This window comes from Haematobia irritans, chromosome 4 (assembly GCF_050003625.1).
Source record: "Haematobia irritans isolate KBUSLIRL chromosome 4, ASM5000362v1, whole genome shotgun sequence".
NCBI classification, from domain to species: Eukaryota; Metazoa; Arthropoda; class Insecta; order Diptera; family Muscidae; genus Haematobia; species Haematobia irritans.
Window position 1 is genome coordinate 148,088,293 of NC_134400.1, and position 20,010 is coordinate 148,108,302.

Consider the following 20,010-nt stretch of genomic DNA (forward strand, 5'->3'; position numbering starts at 1 on the left):
AAATATGGTAGACTGTCACACATTTTAGACCCAATTTTAATGGAAGTTTCCTCCAATTAACTGGATAGCGTTAGCCGATTTAAATTTCAATTCTAGAGATTTTTTAGAAGTAAAAAAATTGTCTCCTTTATATAGCTTCCAGCAAATGTGAAGTAGTTGAGATGGTAACACAAATTTTGGCCTACATAGGGTTGAAGGTTATAATATAGTCGGCCCCACCCGAATTTAGACTTTACTTACTTGTTTCTTCATGTGCTATTAAAGTCCTTTAAAAACGTGTAAATGAAAACTTAAATTTCCAAAATTCAGACTCAAGTAACTTTAAAATAAAGTATTGAAATACATGTCCTATTTTGTAGCGCTTGTTTGCTTTGTTTTGCTCAATGATCAATGACGAATTTTTTTTGAGTCTTAATCTTAATCGATTTTGGACAAAGTAAAACCCTTTTTAGTAGAGAAATTCTATGCTAAACAAAATACGGATTCGTATTTTAAGGGCATGTAATAAATTGGCCTCACGACAGTATCTTATTCAGTGCACCAACAAAAAAGAAATCTCCAATTTGGAGCGAAAATCTCCTATCTTTTCCAGGACCAATCGTTTACATTACAAGAATTTAGTATTTATTTATTTAATAATTTATTGCAATAAGGGATGTGTAGCAAATCAGCAAATAACTTATCGGAACCTACATTGAAATATGGTTTTATTTGTGTTTAGATCAAAGGCATTATTAACATTACTATTGCAGTCAGTTTGTTGTAGGTTGTTGTAGTCTATAATTATTTCATCTAAGCAAGGAATATTTTTCTTTTTGCAGAGTTTTTCCACATTATCCATATTTACGAATAACTAATAAACTTCAATTATCCCAAAGAATTGCTCTCTTCATCGTTTTTGTATCAAAGAACCCATTGAATTAAAATTCTTAACAAACAGAGAATTTTTTTCACTTAGTTAATTTTATGTGAACTATTCACCCTAAACTAAAAAACTAAAACGATTCGTTTTAAGTACCTACGGAAGTTGGATTTATTCATGAAGTAGACCAGATAATGAATAAAGTTGAAAAACCTTGCAGATGAAGTTCTTCAGATGGAATTATACTAAATAATAGCTACTCGAGAAATGGGAAGTAAAATTTAAAAAATTAAAAAAAAAGTCTGCTCCATTTCTTGAGTATTATAGAAATTCGATGAATTTCTATAAAAATGAAAGAAGCTACAAAAATAGGAGATGTCTTTGACGATTTTATATTAAAGACGCTTTTTACTTAAAACATTTCTACTGGATGCCGAGTTTGAATTAGGAAATTTAAATCGTTTAAAGTTGAAACAAGTATATACGGCCGTAAGTTCGACCAGACCGAATCTTATGTACCCTCCACCATGGATTGCGTAGAAACTTCTACGAAAGACTGTCATCCACAATCGAATTAATTGGGTTGTGGTATTTTAAAACTTCTTAACATCGTTTTGTAAATTGTGAGTTACTCCATACGTGGTATATATTAGACAAAAAAGTTATGTATAGGTAAGACTACAAATAATTACGAATCAATATGGACTTTTTGTACGATACGTAGAGAGCCAGAACCCAGCAAAAAAGTGTCGCCAAAAAAGTAATGAAAATGTTCTTTTTGGATCTGGAAGTGGTGCAATATTGACGTAGAAGCGATGAATTTAAAATGGGCTTGTCATAGGACGGAAGTCCTCCATTTCAACAGCCGATGCACTTAATTTGCATCACTTCTTTAGGTGTGTTCCGAATTCAATGTTTTGGATATAAATTAAAAAAATTCTGTGATATTTTTTCAAATAAATAATTTTCATAATTTTTAATGGATTCTTACGCTTGTCTGAAAGGTTCGAACTAAAATATTTTCAAAAATGCAATGTTTTTAATCAATTTGAAACAAAACAAGTATATACGGCCGTAAGTTCGGCCAGGCCGAAGCTTATGTACCCTCCACCATGGATTGCGTAGAAACTTCTACTGAAGACTGTCATCCACAATCGAATTACTTGAGTTGCGGTAACTTCTATAGAAATAAAATTTTGACTAAATTTTCTATAGAAATAAAATTTTGACAAAATTTTCTATAGAAATAACATTTTATTTATTTATTGTTTATTTTAATCATACAGTAAATGTATGATAAAAAAGAAAAGGGAAAAGTAGCATTGGCTGCTAAGGCCATCAGCTATACAGTTGTATAAATTTAACAATAGTGTAATAGATCTATATCTTAATGTTTAACTGTGATATGAATTTGAATATTAAATTGATGTTTTCTTCGCAAGGGTTGCTGAGAAGGTCCATTCCTTTGTTATTAAGAATTGCTTTGTGGTAATGTGCAATAGAGTTGCAGGTTTCGATTATATGTATAACAGAGTAAATTAGACCACATTTTGGGCACAAATGGTTAGCATTTTCATTTAGAAGATGTTGATGGGTTGCAATTGTGTGACCCATCCGAAGGCGTGAGAAAATCCGTATCTTGTGCTTTTCAATATTGGTTGGATAGAGAGGAGTGACATAATTGGGGTTAATAAGGCTGTAATGAGTGTGTTTGTAGTTTGTTCTAGCTATGTTCTGTTGATCTTTAAGTTTTGATATCAGGCAATTTTTTAGATCTAATCTTTCCAGTAATGGGTTAGTTGTTAACGGTGCTAAACAAGCCTCCTTTGCAGCTGAGTCAGCATAAACATTGCCAGGTATACCTACATGACCGGGTAACCAGAACAGAATAATTTTTTACTGTGTTCCGTTAATTTGTCTCTTATTGTATTGACTGAATTCCATTTACAGTTTGAAATGTTTACCACAGCCTTTAATACGGAAAGGCTGTCCGAACAAATTATCGTTTTCATTTTTGTTTGAACTGCAAGGTTTATGGCGCGAATGATGCCAGCAGCTTCAGCTGTGAAAATAGACGAAATGTTGTTAATTAATTCTGTCCCCAATACTTTGCCGGTATTGTCAACGACTGCATAAGCGATGTTATCATCATACTTTGACGCATCCGTGTATAAAAGCTTCCAATCGGAGTGTTGAGAAGTAAATGCATTGAAATTTTGGGAATATACTACATTTGTAGTAATGGACTTTACAAAGCGTGAGAGAGACAAATTGCAGCTCTGTTGTGGATATATCCAAACCGGATATTTGCATTGGTATTTCTGTACCTTTTCTTTAAAGTTTAAAGGATTTTTGTGAAGACAGTCATATATGACTGATGGGACTTTAGGTATCCGCTTAGCAGCTAAGACTTTGGAGACGTCGTTATCTGTCAAACTACTGTTCAGGAACAAGATTTTAGGTAGCAGTCTATTTTTTGCAGAGATAAAACGATCTTCAAGTGTAGGAAGACCACTTTCTATATACAACATTTTTGTGGGAGTTGTGCGATAAGCGTAGATACAGGCACGAATGGTAGCATTATAAATAGCACTGATATGTTTCATGTTAGTTTTTGAACTACTTTCGAAAAGGAAAAGCCCATAATCGATTTTACTAAGAACAAGAGTTTTTACTAAGTATATCAGTGTGTTAATGTGGATGGAGGTTTTACCGGCAAGATGTTTTATTACATTGGACCTTTGTGTGAGATTTTTTTTAGTTCCAAAATATGTTTCTTCCACCTGTAGTTACCTTCGAAAACTATCCCCAATATTCTCAGATGATTGACTTGTGGAAAAATTATTGTATTGTATTGTAGTATTGATGATTTGCTGGGAGATATTTTGGCTCCTGATATATTGCACCATTCAAACAGGTCGGTGATAATATTAGAAAACATTACGTTAGTGTTTTCGTTATCTTTGCTGGTACTAAGAATATAAAGGTCATCTGCATAAAGACAATGATGTATATTCCTGTGCTTGGGAATGACGTTACTAATTTGGTTGAATGCTATTTGAAAAAGAACAACCGAAAGTGAGGAACCTTGCGGTATACCATTATCTAATCGGTAATTAATAGAGTAGAAATTATTTATTCGAACCCGAAAATTACGATCGGTTAGGAATGCCTTGATGAAATTAAGGAGTTTGTATCCGACGCCCCATGAGCGAAGGGTGTTTAGAATGATATGGGCTCCAATTCGGTCAAAGGCTTTTTCAAAATCAATTGCCAATATCGACGCATGGTTTTTAGTAGAAAGTGTTTTTGTTACTTGATAATCAATGTGAACAAGAAGATCCTTGCAACCTTGATTATGTTTGAATGCTACTTGGTTTGTTGCTATTAATTTTCTGGTGTTCAAAAACCAAGATAGGCGGCTTGCGATAATACGTTCTAAGATTTTTGACATACATGGTAGCAAGGAAATTAGCCTGTATCCAGAAAAATCAGTTTTGCTTTTATTAGGCTTTGGCAACGCAATTATCACTGCAGATTTCCATGAGAAAGGTATACAGCCGGTATCAAGAATGAGGTTATATAGCTCAAGTAATTTCGATTTGCTAGAGTTTGACATATGTCGTAACATTGGGTATGATATCCTGTCATGACCAGGGGTGTTCCCTTTAACCTTGTTTAGAGCTAATGTTAATTCTGCCATGCATAGTTTATCGTCGATTATTAAAGCGTGTCTATTGGCCGCAACATCAGTAAAGATTGTTACTGATTGTTATATATAGGCGATTCCCAATCACACAAAAATTGGTCCTTATCGGTTCATAATCATGGTTGCCACTCGAGCCAAAAATAATCTACAACAATTTTATTTTTATAGAAAACATTGTCAAAATGTTATTTCTATAGAAAATTTTGTCAACATCGTATTTCTATAAAAAATTTAATCAAAATTGTATTTCTATAGAAAATTTAATCAAAATTTTATTTCTATAGAAAATTTTATCAAAAAATTTATTTCTATAGAAAATTTGGTCAAAATTTTATTTCTCTAGAAAATTTTATCAACATTTTATTTCTACAAAAAATTTTGTGAAAATTTTATTTCAATAGAAAATTTTGTCGACATTTTATTTCTATGGAAAATTTTGTCAAAATTTTATTTCTATAGAAAAAGGAAAAATATTTTATTTCCCTTAAATACGAATGCCCCTTATTTTTGATACGAAAAAGTGAATTGGATTTTTAACGATTACTTACTATAATGCCCAAAAATATCATCCCAAATGTTTCTCCTAAAAACTAGAGCAATATTTAGTTTTGCTGTTGATACCTTTTTACATAGAAATGCAGAAGGTTTTGTCCACTTTATGTTATTTTTTTTTACTTCATACACAAGCGCCTTTCCATCAACTTACAACTAAACAAACGTACAATACATATAAAAGTTGTTGTTATTGTTACTACGTGAGGGCAAAAAAAGATTCGAAATCCTCGATTCCTTCACTTTGTTTTCGAAAACAATTTGACTCGTTGTGTTTGATCCCGAAGACTGAAGTTGTTTGATTGACCGTTTCATACAACACAAACGAGAACGAGTTATGGTTGTATTCGAACTTACAAACATCGGTCCAAACGGGAACGACTACAAATCTCTACCTTACTTGTTGGGCTTCGAGATGTTCTCGAACACAAAAATACATGACCGATGCAATGCTCTACTTTGGACAATAATTTTTTTCTAAAAGTTCGAATATTTTTCACATAAATACAAAAGTTTTTTATAGAAAGTACGAAATTCATTAAAAGTTCGTAACAATTTCATAAAAAGTATGAAAAATGTTCGTAAAAAGTACGAAACAATTTTATAAAAAGAACGAAATTGTTTCATAAAAGTATGAAACTTTTTCATAAAATGTACGAGATGGTTTCTTACAAACTACGAAAAATTAGAATGAATTTTTCTTCGTAAAAAGAACGAAATATTTCGTACTTTTAATGGAAAGTTTCTTTGGTTGTAAAACAATGATAAATTTCGTACTTTAAACGAAAATGTTCGTTCTTATTACGAAGAAAATTCTTTCGGTGTAGTCTTCGCCGTATTCAAAACCAGTCTATTTAACCTCATATACTCATTAGCAAGTGCAAAGTCCCTTTCCGTCTCCATTTTGAGGATGGTGTCATGTTCATATGGATATAAAATCAATATGTCGTCAGCAAAAATTACAATAGACCCAAATAAATACAAACAATTGAAAATCATTGATATACATTTAACATAAATACCTAGCAAAAAATGGAATTGTTCTAAAGCCTTTAAACTTTAAAGGCACTTCCAAAAATGTCCTCCCAAGGATGTTCTTTATTTCAACTACACGTACAGAAAAACAGCATGTTTGGATATGGTTGCCGCATCTATTCAATGCTTATCTAGAGCATGTAATTGTCGCGAAAACCATGTATTTTGTCTTTATAAAAATAATTTTCGAGCAGAGAAAAATGTATGATGGCAATAAGCATTTAAATGGTTCTCAAATGCCGCAAACATGTTCTATTATTTAAATGATAGATTTGAGACCATTACATGGTCGGGAAAAATCACGTACCTGACAACAAAAAAAAAAACAAGTATATACGGCCGTAAGTTCGGCCAGGCCGAAGCTTATGTACCCTCCACCATGGAGGGTACTGAAGACTGTCATCCACAATCGAATTACTTGGGTTGCGGTAACACTTGCCGATGGCATGGTATCTTAAAACTTCCTAACACCGTAATATATACCACATAGCCCATACGTGGTATATATTAAACTAAACAAGTATATACGGCCGTAAGTTCGGCCAGGCCGAATCTTATGTACCCTCCACCATGGATTGCGTAGGAACTTCTACTAAAGGCTGTCATCCACAATCGAATTACTTGGGTTGCGATAACACTTGCCGATGGCAAGGTATCGTAAAAGTTTTTAACACTGTCTTCTAAATTGTAAGTTAGCCCACACGGGGTATATATTAAACAAAAAAAGGCCGATTAAATACGTATATAATCTAGTTTGACAAAATTTTCTATAGAAATAAAATTTGGACAAAATTTTCTATAGAAATGAAACCTTGACAAAATTTTCTATAGAAATAAAATTTTGACAAAATTTTCTATGGAAATAAAATTTTGACAAACATTTGTATAGAAATAAACTTTTGACAAAACTTTCTATAGAAATGAAATTTTGACAAAACTTTCTATATTTAGTAATAAAATTTGACAAAATTTTCTATGGAAATAAAGTTTTGGTAGATTATTTTTGGCGATATGGACCAATTTTTGTGTAATAAGTCATCGGCTATATTGTTAGGCTATACTGTTAGAGGCCATATATTGACAAAATGTACCAAATTTCAACCGTATCGGAAGACTTTTGCTCCTCCAAGAGGTTCCGGACGTCAAATCTGGGGACGGTTTATATGGGAACTATATATAATTATGGACCGATATGGACCAATTTTTGCATGGTTGTTAGAGACCATATACTAACACCATGTACCAAATTTCAACTGGATCGGATGAATTTTGCTCTTCCAAGAGGCTCCGGAGGTCAAATCTGGGGATCGGTTTATATGGGGGCTATATATAATTATGGACCGATATGGACCAATTTTTGCATGGTTATTAGAGGCCGTAAACTAACATCAGGTACCAAATTTCAACCGGATCGGATGAATTTTGCCCCTCCAAGAGGCTCCGGAGGTCAAATCTGGGGATCGGTTTATATGGGGGCTATATATAATTATGGACCGATATGGACCAATTTTTGCATGGTTGTTAAAAACCGCATACTAAGACCACGTACTAAATTTCAACCGGATCGGATGAATTTTGCTCCTCCAAGAGGCTCCGGTGGTCAAATCTGGGGATCGGTTTATATGGGAGCTATATATAATTATGGACCGATATGGACCAATTTTTGCATGGTTTTTAGAGGCCGTATACTAACATCAGGTACCAAATTTCAACCGGATCGGATGAATTTTGCCCCTCCAAAAGTCTCCGGAGGTCAAATCTGGGGATCGGTTTATATGGGAGCTATATATAATTATGAACCGATATGGACCAATTTTTGCATGGTTTTTAGAGGCCGTATACTAATATCAGGTACCAAATTTCAACCGGATCGGATGAATTTTGCCCCTCCAAAAGTCTCCGGAGGTCAAATCTGGGGATCGGTTTATATGGGGGCTATATATAATTATGGACCGATATGGACCAATTTTTGCATGGTTGTTAGAGACCATATACTAACATCAGGTACCAAATTTCAATCGGATCGGATGAATTTTGCCCCTCCAAGAGGCTCCGGAGGTCAAATCTGGGGATCGGTTTATATGGGGGCTATATATAATTATGGACCGATATGGACCAATTTTTGCATGGTTGTTAGAGACCATATACTAAGACCACGTACCAAATTTCAACCGGATCGGATGAATTTTGCTGCTCCGGGAGGCTCCCCAAGCCAAATTTGGGGATCGGTTTATATGAGGGCTATACGTAAACGTGGTCCGATATGGCCCATTTTCAATACCATCCGACCTACATCAATAACAACTACTTGTGCCAAGTTTCAAGTCGATAGCTTGTTTCGTTCGGAAGTTAGCGTGATTTCCACAGACGGACGGACAGCCGGACAGACGGACGGACGGACAGACGGACGGACGGACGGACATGCTTAGATCGACTCAGAATTTCACCACGACCCAGAATATATATACTTTATGGGGTCTTAGAGCAATATTTCGATGTGTTACAAACGGAATGACAAAGTTAATATACCCCCATCCTATGGTGGAGGGTATAAAAAGGCCGATTAAATACGTATATAATTAAGTTTAAAGTTTCTATAGAAATAAAATTTTGACAAAATAAAATTTTGACAACATTTTCTATAGAACTAAAATTTGGAAAAAATTTTCTATAGAACTAAAATTTGAAAAAAATTTTCTATAGAAGTAAAATTTTTTTATTTTATACCTAAATGATCTTCATGATTGCCTTGAGGGAGGTGTAAATATTGGGGAAATACATGTAAGGCTATTGATGTATGCCGACGACCTAGTCATTCTAGCGGATAATGTGGATACAATGCAAAGAATGATAGATAACCTAGACCGATATTGCAGCCAATGGGGTATGGAAGTAAACATGGCAAAGTCCCAAATGGTTGTATTCAGAAAAGGTGGAAAACTGTCCAAAAGAGAGCATTGGACATACCGGCAACAAGAAGTCATAATTGTAAATGAATATACTTATCTGGGAGTTACATTGACACCCAAAATGTCCTTCCACAAACATATTGTAAAACGAAACAACATAGCGAAATGTAGTATCAACTCAACTTGGAATGAGTATCTAAATAAGAATGATGTGAGCCTTAGCTCCAAATGGAAGCTGTATCAAGCAATTTGTAGATCAATTCAAACTTATGCTGCTCAAATTTGGGGTTATAGCAATTTTGATGAAGTGGATAAGCTACAGAGGTATTTTATAAAGCGCATACTAAAACTTCCTGATTTCATACCTAATTATGCGATCAGTTTGGAAACAAATACTGATGATGGTCATTTCGTTTGCTTGGAGCTCCATATGAAATATATACACAAAACAATATTCAGAATGCATCGAAACAGACTTCCTCATATGTTGTCATTGCAGATACTGTCAAGAAATATATTCTGGGCAAAGAGCATAAATGATATAGCAAATGAATTCAACTGCAAATTTGAAATCGATACACCAGAGATGGATTGGATGAATAATGGAATGTATGTGCTAAGAAGGTTGAAAGAGAAACGGGTTGATGAGATGGCAATCTTGGCTAAAGCAAGTTGCACCAGGTTCTACAAGTTTCTGAACTTTCACGTGGGAGAAAGTTATATGAATGACGAAAATCATCAGACGTTAATTACAACAATTATGAAAACAAGGTGCGACTTGCTTGGACTAAACGCGAATAAGTTTAGTTCACTGGAGAATAAAAACTGCTCCCTTTGCAATACACAGCAGGAAGAAAATCTTCTGCATTTCAATTTTAAGTCAAACTGAATTAATTGATATTTTGAACGGAGAGGTATATGCCAACTGGAATAATATAAGTTCATATGTTCAAGAGGCACTAAGATATAGGACATTCCTTATAATTGAATTTGCCTGAATAATTAACTAGTACACATTGTATTTAAGACAAACATTGCAAAATAAATAGAAAAATGAAATTTAGTAAAGCACCAAAATGACAGACGGCTTCACGCCATTGTCATAAGTATCAGATAAATATTTTCTTCAATTTACCAATTTACTAATGTATATTAAATATTGTGAGAATGTAAAATTTATAAAAATTAAATTAATTATTGATCTCTGAAAATGTAAAATTTGATTCTAATAATAAAGGAAATATTACTACTACTACTACTAGAAGTAAAATTTGGAAAAAATTTTCTATAGAAATAAAATTTGAAAAAAATTTTCTATAGAAGTAAAATTTGGAAAAAATTTTCTATAGAAATAAAATTTGAAAAAAATTTTCTATAGAAATAAAATTTGGAAGAAATTTTCTATAGAAATAAAATTTTGACAAAATTTTCTATAGAAATAAAATTTTGGCAAAATTTTCTATAGAAATAAAATTTTGACAAAATTTTCTATAGAAATAAACTTTTTACAAAATTTTCTATAGAAATAAAATTTTGACAAAATTTTCTATAGAAATAACATTTTGACAATGTTTTCTATAAAAATAAAATTTTGGTAGATTATTTTTGGCTCGAGTGGCAACCATGATTATGAACCGATATGGACCAATTTATGTGTGATTGGGGATCGGTTATATATAACTATAGACCGATATGGACCAATTTTGGCATGGTTATTAGCGTCCTTATACTAACACCACGTTGCAAATTTCAACCAGATCGGATGAATTTTGCTCCTCCAAGAGGCTCCGGAGATCCAATCTGGGGATCGATTTATATGGGGGCTATATATAATTATGGACCGATATATACCAATTCTTGCGTGTTTGTTAGAGACCACATTCTAACACCATGTTCCAAATTTCAACCGGATCGGATGAATTTTGCTCTTCCAAGAGGCTCCGGAGGACAAATCTGGGGATCGATTGATATGGGTGCTATATATAATTATGGACCGATATGGACCAATTCTTGGATGGTTGTTAGAGACCATATACTAACACCACGTACAAAATTTCAACCGGATCGGATGAATTTTGCTTCTCTAAGAGGCTCCGCAAGCCAAATCGTGGGATCGGTTTATATGGGGGCTATATAAAATCATGGACCGATGTGGACCAATTTTTGCATGGTTGTTAGAGACCTTATACTAACACCATGTACCAAATTTCAGCCGGAACGATTTGCTTCTCTTAGAGCAATCGCAAGCCAAATTTGGGGGTCCGTTTATATGGGGGCTATACATAAAGGTGGACCGAGATGGACCAATTTTTGCATGGTTGTTAAAGACCATATACTAACACCGTGCACTAAATTTCAGCCGGATCGGATGAAATTTGCTTATCTTAGAGCAATCGCAAGCCACATTTGGGGGTCCGTTTATATGGGGGTATAGGTATATGTGGACCGATATGGCTCATTATACCCTTCACCACTACTGTGGTACAGGGTATAATAAGTTTGTGCATTTGTATGTAACACCAAGAAGGAGTAATCATAGACCAACCTTTAGTATACGGATCGGCTTAGAATTAAATTCTGAGTCGATTTAGCGATGTCCGTCTGTCTGTCTGTCTGTCCGTCTGTCTCTCTGTCTGTTGATGTATTTTTGTGTGCAAAGTACAGCTCGCAGTTTTAGTCAGATTGTCCTAATAGTTCCCATATATAGCTTTCGCCCGATTTACACTCATTTCCCCACAGAGGCCAATTGTTTGCTCCGATTTAGTTGAAATTTTGGATAGGGAGTAGAATTAGCATTGTAACTATGCGTGCCAATTTTGGTTGAAATCGGTTCAGATTTGGATATATCTCCCATATATAGCTTTCGCCCGATTTACTCTCATATGACCACAGAGGCCCATTTTTAACTCTGATTTAGTTGAAATTTTGCACAGGGAGTAGAATTAGCATTGTAACTATGCGTGCCAAATTTGGTTGAAATCGGTTCAGGTTTGGATATATCTCCCATATATAGCTTTCGCCCGATTTACACTCATATGACCACAGAGGCCAATTTTTTGCTCCGATTTAGTTGAAATTTTGCATAGGGAGTAGAATTAGCATTATAGCTATGCGTGCCAAATTTGGTTGAAATCGGTTCAGATTTAGATATAGCTCCCATATATAGCTTTCGCCCGATTTACACTCATATGACCACAGAGGCCAATTTTTAACTCCGATTTAGTTGAAATTTTGCACAGGGTGTAGAATTAGCATTGTAGCCATGCGTGCCAAATTTGGTTGAAATCGGTTCAGATTTAGATATATCTCCCATATATACCTTTCGCCCGATTTAGCTGAGATTTTGCACAGGGAGTAGAATTAGCATTGTAACTATGCGTGCTAAACTTGGTTGAAATCGGTTTAGATTTGGATATATCTCCCATATATAGCTTTCGCCCGATTTACACTCATATGACCACAGAGGCCAATTTTTATACCCTTCACCACTACTGTGGTACAGGGTATAATAAGTTTGTGCATTTGTATGTAACGCCAAGAAGGAGTAATCATAGACCAACCTTTTAGTATACGGATCGGCTTAGAATTAAATTCTGAGTCGATTTAGCGATGTCCGTCTGTCTGTCTGTCTGTTGATGTATTTTTGTATGCAAAGTACAACTCGCAGTTTTAGTCCGATTGTCCTGAAATTTGATATAGGGTCCTGTTTCGGCCCAAAGACGATCCCTATTGATTTTGGAAAAAATCGGTTCAGATTTAGTTATAGCTGCCTTATATATTTTTCACCGATCTGGTCATAATTGGCGTGTATATCAACCGATCCTCCTCAAATTCCGTATATCCGAATATTTTATGGGTCTCGAAAAACTTGCAAAATATCAGCCAAATCGGTTCAGATTTAGATATAGCTCTCATATATAGCTTTCGCCCGATTTACACTCATTTCCCCACAGAGGCCAATTATTTGCTCCGATTTAGTTGAAATTTTGCATAGGGAGTAAAATTAGCATTGTAACTATGCGTGCCAAATTTGGTTGAAATCGGTTCAGATTTAGATATATCTCCCATTTATAGCTTTCGCCCGATTTACACTCATATGACCAAAGAGGCCAATTTTTAACTCCGATTTAGTTGAAATTTTGCACAGAGAGTAGAATTAGCACTGTAGCTATGCGTGCCAAATTTGGTTGAAATCGGTTCACATTTAGATATAGCTCCCATATATATGTTTTTCTGATTTCGTAAAACATCCTTGTAAAATCGCCACTGCTGAGTCCAAAAGTTGTAAAAATGACTCTAATTTTCCTAAACTTCTAATGCATATATATCGAGCGATAAATCATAAATAAACTTTTGCGAAGTTTCCTTAAAATTGCTTCAGATTTAAATGTTTCACATATTTTTTTACTAATAGTGTGTTCCACCCTAGTGCATTAGCCGACTTAAATTTTGAGTCTATAGATTCTACACTGTTAGAAAAATATGATTTTCATATGTTCTGACATAAACAAAATGTGTTTCGGGCACAATTTTTAAACACAATATATTTAAGTGCAAACCTGTAATGTTCCTCAACTAACAGTAAATGTTTGGGACACATATGTTAATATGGTAGAATATATTATGTTTGGTGCATGAATGTTTCATAAAAATATTATATGTGAATGTAAACATATATGAATTTACAAATTTCGAGTAAACATATATATGTTGTAATATTTTATTCAGAGAGCGACAGAGAGAGTATAGAGAAAGAAATAGAGATCCAAACCGGGAGGGTTGACGGAAGATATCAACATAACACAGCGAGAGAATCAAAAGAGGACAATTTCTGTGAAACCGCTTGTATGTTGTTTCGGAAAACTGTTTTATGATAAGGCCAAAAATTTTATATGCTTAAGTCTAAATATTATTTAATTTGAATATTAGAATGAGTGTTCGGAGTAAGGAGAATAGACATTCGGAACCAAGAAAATAGACATTCGAAAAAAAACAGCATCGGTTTTTGCCTTGAGAACAGCATTTTATGTATGTGTGGACATGTGTTTTGTTTATCATTTTGGCATTATGGGCACAATTTTTTCTTGGTTCGTTAAAAGAAATCGGAACGTACGAGGAGTATGTCAAAATATACAGGCAAAGGAAATTAAAAAAAAGACGGTGGAAAATATACAAAAATTACAAAGGGATCTTCATAAAAATAACGAAAGGGTACTATACTCTTTTTAGAGTTGGGACAGTAAAATGAAAAAAGGAGGAAATAGTGAAAAATTAAACCGTAAAATGTATAAAAACAAAGTTTAGTTCCTCTTTATTAATAGGTAGTCCAAGAGGAGTTGACGGACACCTTCAAATATAAAAGCGGACATTAAGTTTGAGTTTTGCAGCTAAAATAATTGAAAAAGTTTATTTTCTTTAAAATGAATTATTAAAGAAAAGTAAAAGGCAAACTATGTTATATAAATGTAACTTATAACGATAATTGTCTACTGGTGACTATAACAGCTACGTAGCCCAGTGGATAGTGTGTTGACTTACAAACTGTATGGTCCTCGGTTCGATTCTACGTCCAGGCGAAAGGTAAAATTAAAAAAAAAAAAATTATAAAATTTAATAATTTCTTCAACATTATTTGTATTACAGAAAAAGGTGCCAAGAACTAAAAAAATTCGTGGAAGTGAAAATTACGAGTATGTTAGGCAATGAGCACAATCGTCTTTGGGAAAAATTCCAAGCATATGATATTTTTGGCCTCAAAATGCTTCTAAACATATAATATGTTCACATAAAACAAACATATTAATGTTTCGGCAGTATCCAATAATATATGTGCTTCCTGCAAAATATGTTTGGAACATATGTTAAAGAAGCGATTTTTTTTGAGGGTGTATCTATAGAAGTCTATCAAATTCTGTCCAGATCGAGTGATATTTAAATGTATGTATTAGGGACAAACCTTTATATATAGCCCCCAACACATTTGACGGATGTGATATGGTATCGAAAATTTAGATCTACAAAGTGGTGCAGCGTATAATATAGTCGGCCCGCCCGACTTTAGACTTTCCTTACTTGTTTTCCATACCATCCGACCTACATCAATAACAACTAATTGTGCCAAGTTTCAAGTCGATAGCTTGTTTCGTTCGGAAGTTTGCGTGATTTCAACAGACGGACGGACGGACGTACGGACATGCTCAGATCGACTCAGAATTTCACCACGACCCAGAATATATATACTTTATGGGGTCTTAGAGCAATATTTCGATGTGTTACAAACGGAATGACAAAGTTAATATACCCCCCATCCTATGGCGGAGGGTATAAAAATCCTCAAAAAAAAAATCGCTTCTGTAACATATACGCCAAACACATTTTGCTTCAAGCATTTATATTTTCAGGATTGGTCCAAACAAAATATTGTTTGTATTGTTCAAACATATTATGTTTCACCTTAGGGCATACACTGGTAGTAAAAAATTTTAAGGAAATTTTCTATGTATGGATATATTTTTAAGGCGCCAATTGGTTACTTCCATTATTTTACTTGAACATACTCTCTAGGTCTGTTTATAGGCTACTCCCAAATTAATATATGTTTGCATCTAAGCATATTATATTTACAAACATTTTATGTCCCAAACATAATATGTTCTAACATATTAACATATATGCCCCAAAGATGTTATGCTAGTTTATGAACATTATATGCTTGTACTTAAAACTATTGTGTTAAAAAATTTGTATTCGAAACATATAATTTTTACATCCAAACATAGAAAAAACAGTCTTTTTCGTCCGTGCAGTGCTATCAAAAAGAGATGGCTTTGATTTCGTAATAATTGCATTCTCGAGGAGAAATGGATTCTTTAGTTGTCTTGCAAGATATTCTATTTGGAGTTGTACAATTTAAATGATTTTGGAATTAACTATAATTATGTGTCTTAACAAAGTAATTTTAAATATTAATTACACTATTTGTATTTATGCTTTTCATTTTAGATTTATGATTGGCCAATACATTACGGTACACGGTGATGTTATCAGCCATGTTAACATTACCCATGTGATGGTTGAAGATGGTGGAGAATACGCTTGTACAGCTGAGAATCGTGCTGGTCGTGTTCAACATGCTGCTCGTTTAAATATTTATGGTAAGTAGTTTTTTTTTTTTTTTTGATTGCAAAACATGGAACTGCAAAATTGCTTCCCTATGTTATTGGCGCATCGAGTTGGAGACATTAGAATTTTTAATATCCATCTATGAAATATTACACACAAAAAAATATCAATTAATTTGATTGTCAATACAATTAAAATTATGTTTAAATTTGAGCTAAGAACGTATTTTGTAAATACAATTACGATTTTAGTCACTTTAGCAACTAATTTTGTTATATCAACAAACATTTTGTTATATCAACAAAAATTTAGTTGAACTTCAAAATTTTCTGTAACAACAATTTATTGTTAGCTCAAAAATTATAATATTTTTTTGTGTGTAAATAAACTAAAAAGTCTTTCGTATTTTTTCAATCGATATCGTTGGAGTCTTATGTTATATTTCCAAAGCTACTGCACTGAAAAAATTGCTTGCCCGGTTCCAAAGATTATGTCTTTAGACTAATGATTTTGGTATTGATCCCGAACCAAAGAAGCAAAGCATTGGTGTAAGGATACATTTAAGACACAATTCTCTTCTAAATTTTAGATTTGCGTAATTGATAGTAGGAAACAAATTTGAATTCATTCGTTTTTACTGCTTTTCTCCTCATGTGCTATCGAAGTCCTTCGAAAGCGTTTTAACGACTACTAAAATTTCCAATTTAAGATGGACTAACTTCCAATTTATAAGACTATGTTAAGGAGTTTTAAGATACTTTGCCATTGGCAAGTATTACCACAACCCAAGTAATTCGATTCTGGATGACAGTCTTTAGTAGAAGTTTATACGCAATTCATAGTTAAATTTTATTACTTTTTGCGAAATTTTCCACAGCCCAATGAAATATTCGTTTTTTAAGTAAGTCTCAAATATTTTATGAACTAAACGTGAGTATAAAGTTCAATGACCGTACACATAAATTCAATATGAACTAAAGCAAATGCAAATTTGCTTTACTATTTTTGGGAATTCGTACAATTCCCAAAAATAGTAAGAATGAACTACTGTATGGTTAAAATAGTCATGATATTAGAGGGTGTAATTTCGTGAACTGTACACTGAAAAAAATATTGTCGTGAGGTCAAAGATTTCATGTCTTTAAAATATGAATACAAATTTTGCTTAGCATAGAAGACGCATTTCTCTAAAATAAAGTTATTTTCCTTGTCCAAAAGTCGATAAACTTTTCAACGAAGTCGAATTGTCCTTATAATTAAGTGATTTGACTTAAAAATGGGTATCTTAACATGAAAGAAAAAATTTATAGGCTAAGGTAAACTTGACTTTAATAATTCAGAAAAATTATTTAAATTTAATGAAATTGTCTTTAAATTTGTTGTCTTTTTGCATCTTGACTACAAAGCAAAAAATCGTTCAAATATAGGACATGTTTTTCAAAACTTTATTTTAAAGAAGTTTTTTACTTCAAACATAGCACAATTTCTACTGGAAGTCGAGTCCTAATTTGGAAAATAAAGTTGCCGTTAACTCTTTTTTAAAGGACTTTGATAGCATATGAAGAAAAAAAGCTGAGAAAGCGAAAAATTAAAATTTGCTTCCTAGAAGCAAGTACACAAAACCCGATTTTAAAAGAGAATTGTGTCTTAAAAGTATCCTTACTTGTATTCTCCGCTTCTTTGGCTCGGAATCAATACCAAATTTTTTAAAGAAAAGACAAAATCTTTGGAACCGAGTATGCTTTTTTTTTTAGTGTAGTTAAAAAGTACAACAGGGCATAAAATTTTCCTGGTTTTAACAACGCTTTGGGGAAATCTCTCAAAATTTGTAGCAAAATTTAGTTCAATTTTCGTACGAGTTAGTTTATTCTTCCTATAAAACAGTTTAGTTTTTTTCGGTGTAAAAAGTCCCCAAAAAGTTCGGAAAATTAGACTAAAGCATCACAACGTTAGGACCTACCACAAGTTCTGGAAACAAAAAGTCCTCTATCTATACAGTGAATAAATAATTTATTTTCGATGCTTTCGTTTGACGCTGAACAAATGTTCTTTAAAAGGAAATAACAAGTTGATACAGCAGTAAGTTCGACCGGGCCGAATCTTATATACCCACCACCATGAATCAAATATAATAATTTCCTTTGAAAATTTCAAGGGGTTTGATGACATATATTTTCCCAAGCAGATCTGTTCAACTAGAACGCTTCCCGAAAATAAATGTAAAGATTTTACCTATGAAGACCATATCAGATTCTGGATTTATAAGAACCATTTTTGTTTGAGCTTTAGAGATCTCATAAACATCTCTTATAAGTGTGTACGAAAATTATGAAATAACGCCTTGATTTAAAATCTAAAATCTGTAGATTTTTACTCGTATTAATTAAATGATTATGAAAGGTAAAATCTGGATCATAATCAGTAATCAGTGCACCTTCCTCAAGATCTGAAATCGGTGTATATGAAGGCCTTACTAAATGGACCGATAAAAACTAAATCATATACACTTTTTTGTGGGTCTAAAATGCCAGTATATTTTCAATTTGTGGCAAATCGCATAAAAACTACCATTTCTACATACCATAAGAGTTAAATAGGGAGATCGGTCTAATGGGGGCTATGCCAAAAACATGGAGGGATACACACAATATTCAGCACATCTAATTGTAGTTCTAGAATCTAGACCCCAAATCGGAGGCCCGGTTTATAAGGGGGCTATATCAAAAACTGTACCGAAACACAATATATTCGGCACACCTCTTTATGGTCCTAGAATACCTCTAGATTTCAAATTTTAGGCAAATTGGATAAAAACTTCGGATTCTATAAGCCTAAGAAGTAAAATCGGGAGATCGTTCTATATGGGGTCTATACCAAAACATGGACCGATACTCACCATTTTCGCCACACCTCTTTATGGTTCTAGAGTACCTCTAGATTTCAAATTTTAGGGTGCATTATGAGTGCCAAAAAGGTCTTAATTTCACATTAGATGCCAATTGAACTCTATATTTCAAATTTAGGGCAATGTTTAATAAATAAAATAATGATATAAATACCCATCATAACATGAGAAGATACCAACAGTATATGTATTTGTGGACCAAAATTATTGATACTATCTCAAATCCTTTAAATTTGTTGCGAGCTATATAAAGGTTTATATTTCCATATGCATGAATTTGAATCTGAATCGATTTAGATAAAATTGTACATACTTCTACAAAATCTATGTACTTAAAATTTAAATCTAACGTTATGGGACGTAACACAATTTTAACGAAACATAAAAATGCAAGGAAAGTCTAAAGTCGGGCGGGCCGATTGTAATATACTCTGCACAACTTTGTATTTAGATCTACATTTTGATAAAATCTCAAATCAGACTTCTACAAAACCTCGGGCAATATTTGGGAAATATTTATAATTGTTTAGACAATTTCGCAAAAATGAATTTATGATTCGTTCATTGAAAAATTTGAAAATTTTAGTCTTTTCTACAAGTTTTCGACTTAGCAGCAATTTTTCCAAAATTGTACACTGAAAAAACAGTGAACCCACCAGGAAAGATAACATTCGATTAATTTTAGAAAATTTGGAACTTTTTTAGAAAATTTTAACTGAACGGTATTACAAGCGCTGGCATCACTCCGATATGGCAAAAATAAGTAAATATTCTTCGACAAATTCAAGAAAATTTATTAGACATAACTAAATTTTTTCAGTAGTTAAAGAAAATTTTATAGTTTTAAGAGAAATCTTGGAGTTAAAAATTGCAAGAATGTCTTTAGTGACATACGAAGTTCACGATGGACACATTT

The 20,010-nt window shown here is 33.2% G+C and overlaps 1 protein-coding gene across 1 annotated transcript in view; it reads left to right on the top strand.

Moving 5' to 3' along the window:
* Dscam2 (Down syndrome cell adhesion molecule 2) overlaps window positions 1-20,010 on the top strand; it is a 210,552-nt gene that overhangs the window by 68,196 nt on the left and 122,346 nt on the right. Inside the window, exon 7 of the mRNA XM_075307282.1 lies at window positions 16,070-16,221. Coding sequence (XP_075163397.1) covers window positions 16,070-16,221 — 152 coding nt within the window. The remainder of the gene's footprint in view (window positions 1-16,069; window positions 16,222-20,010) is intronic.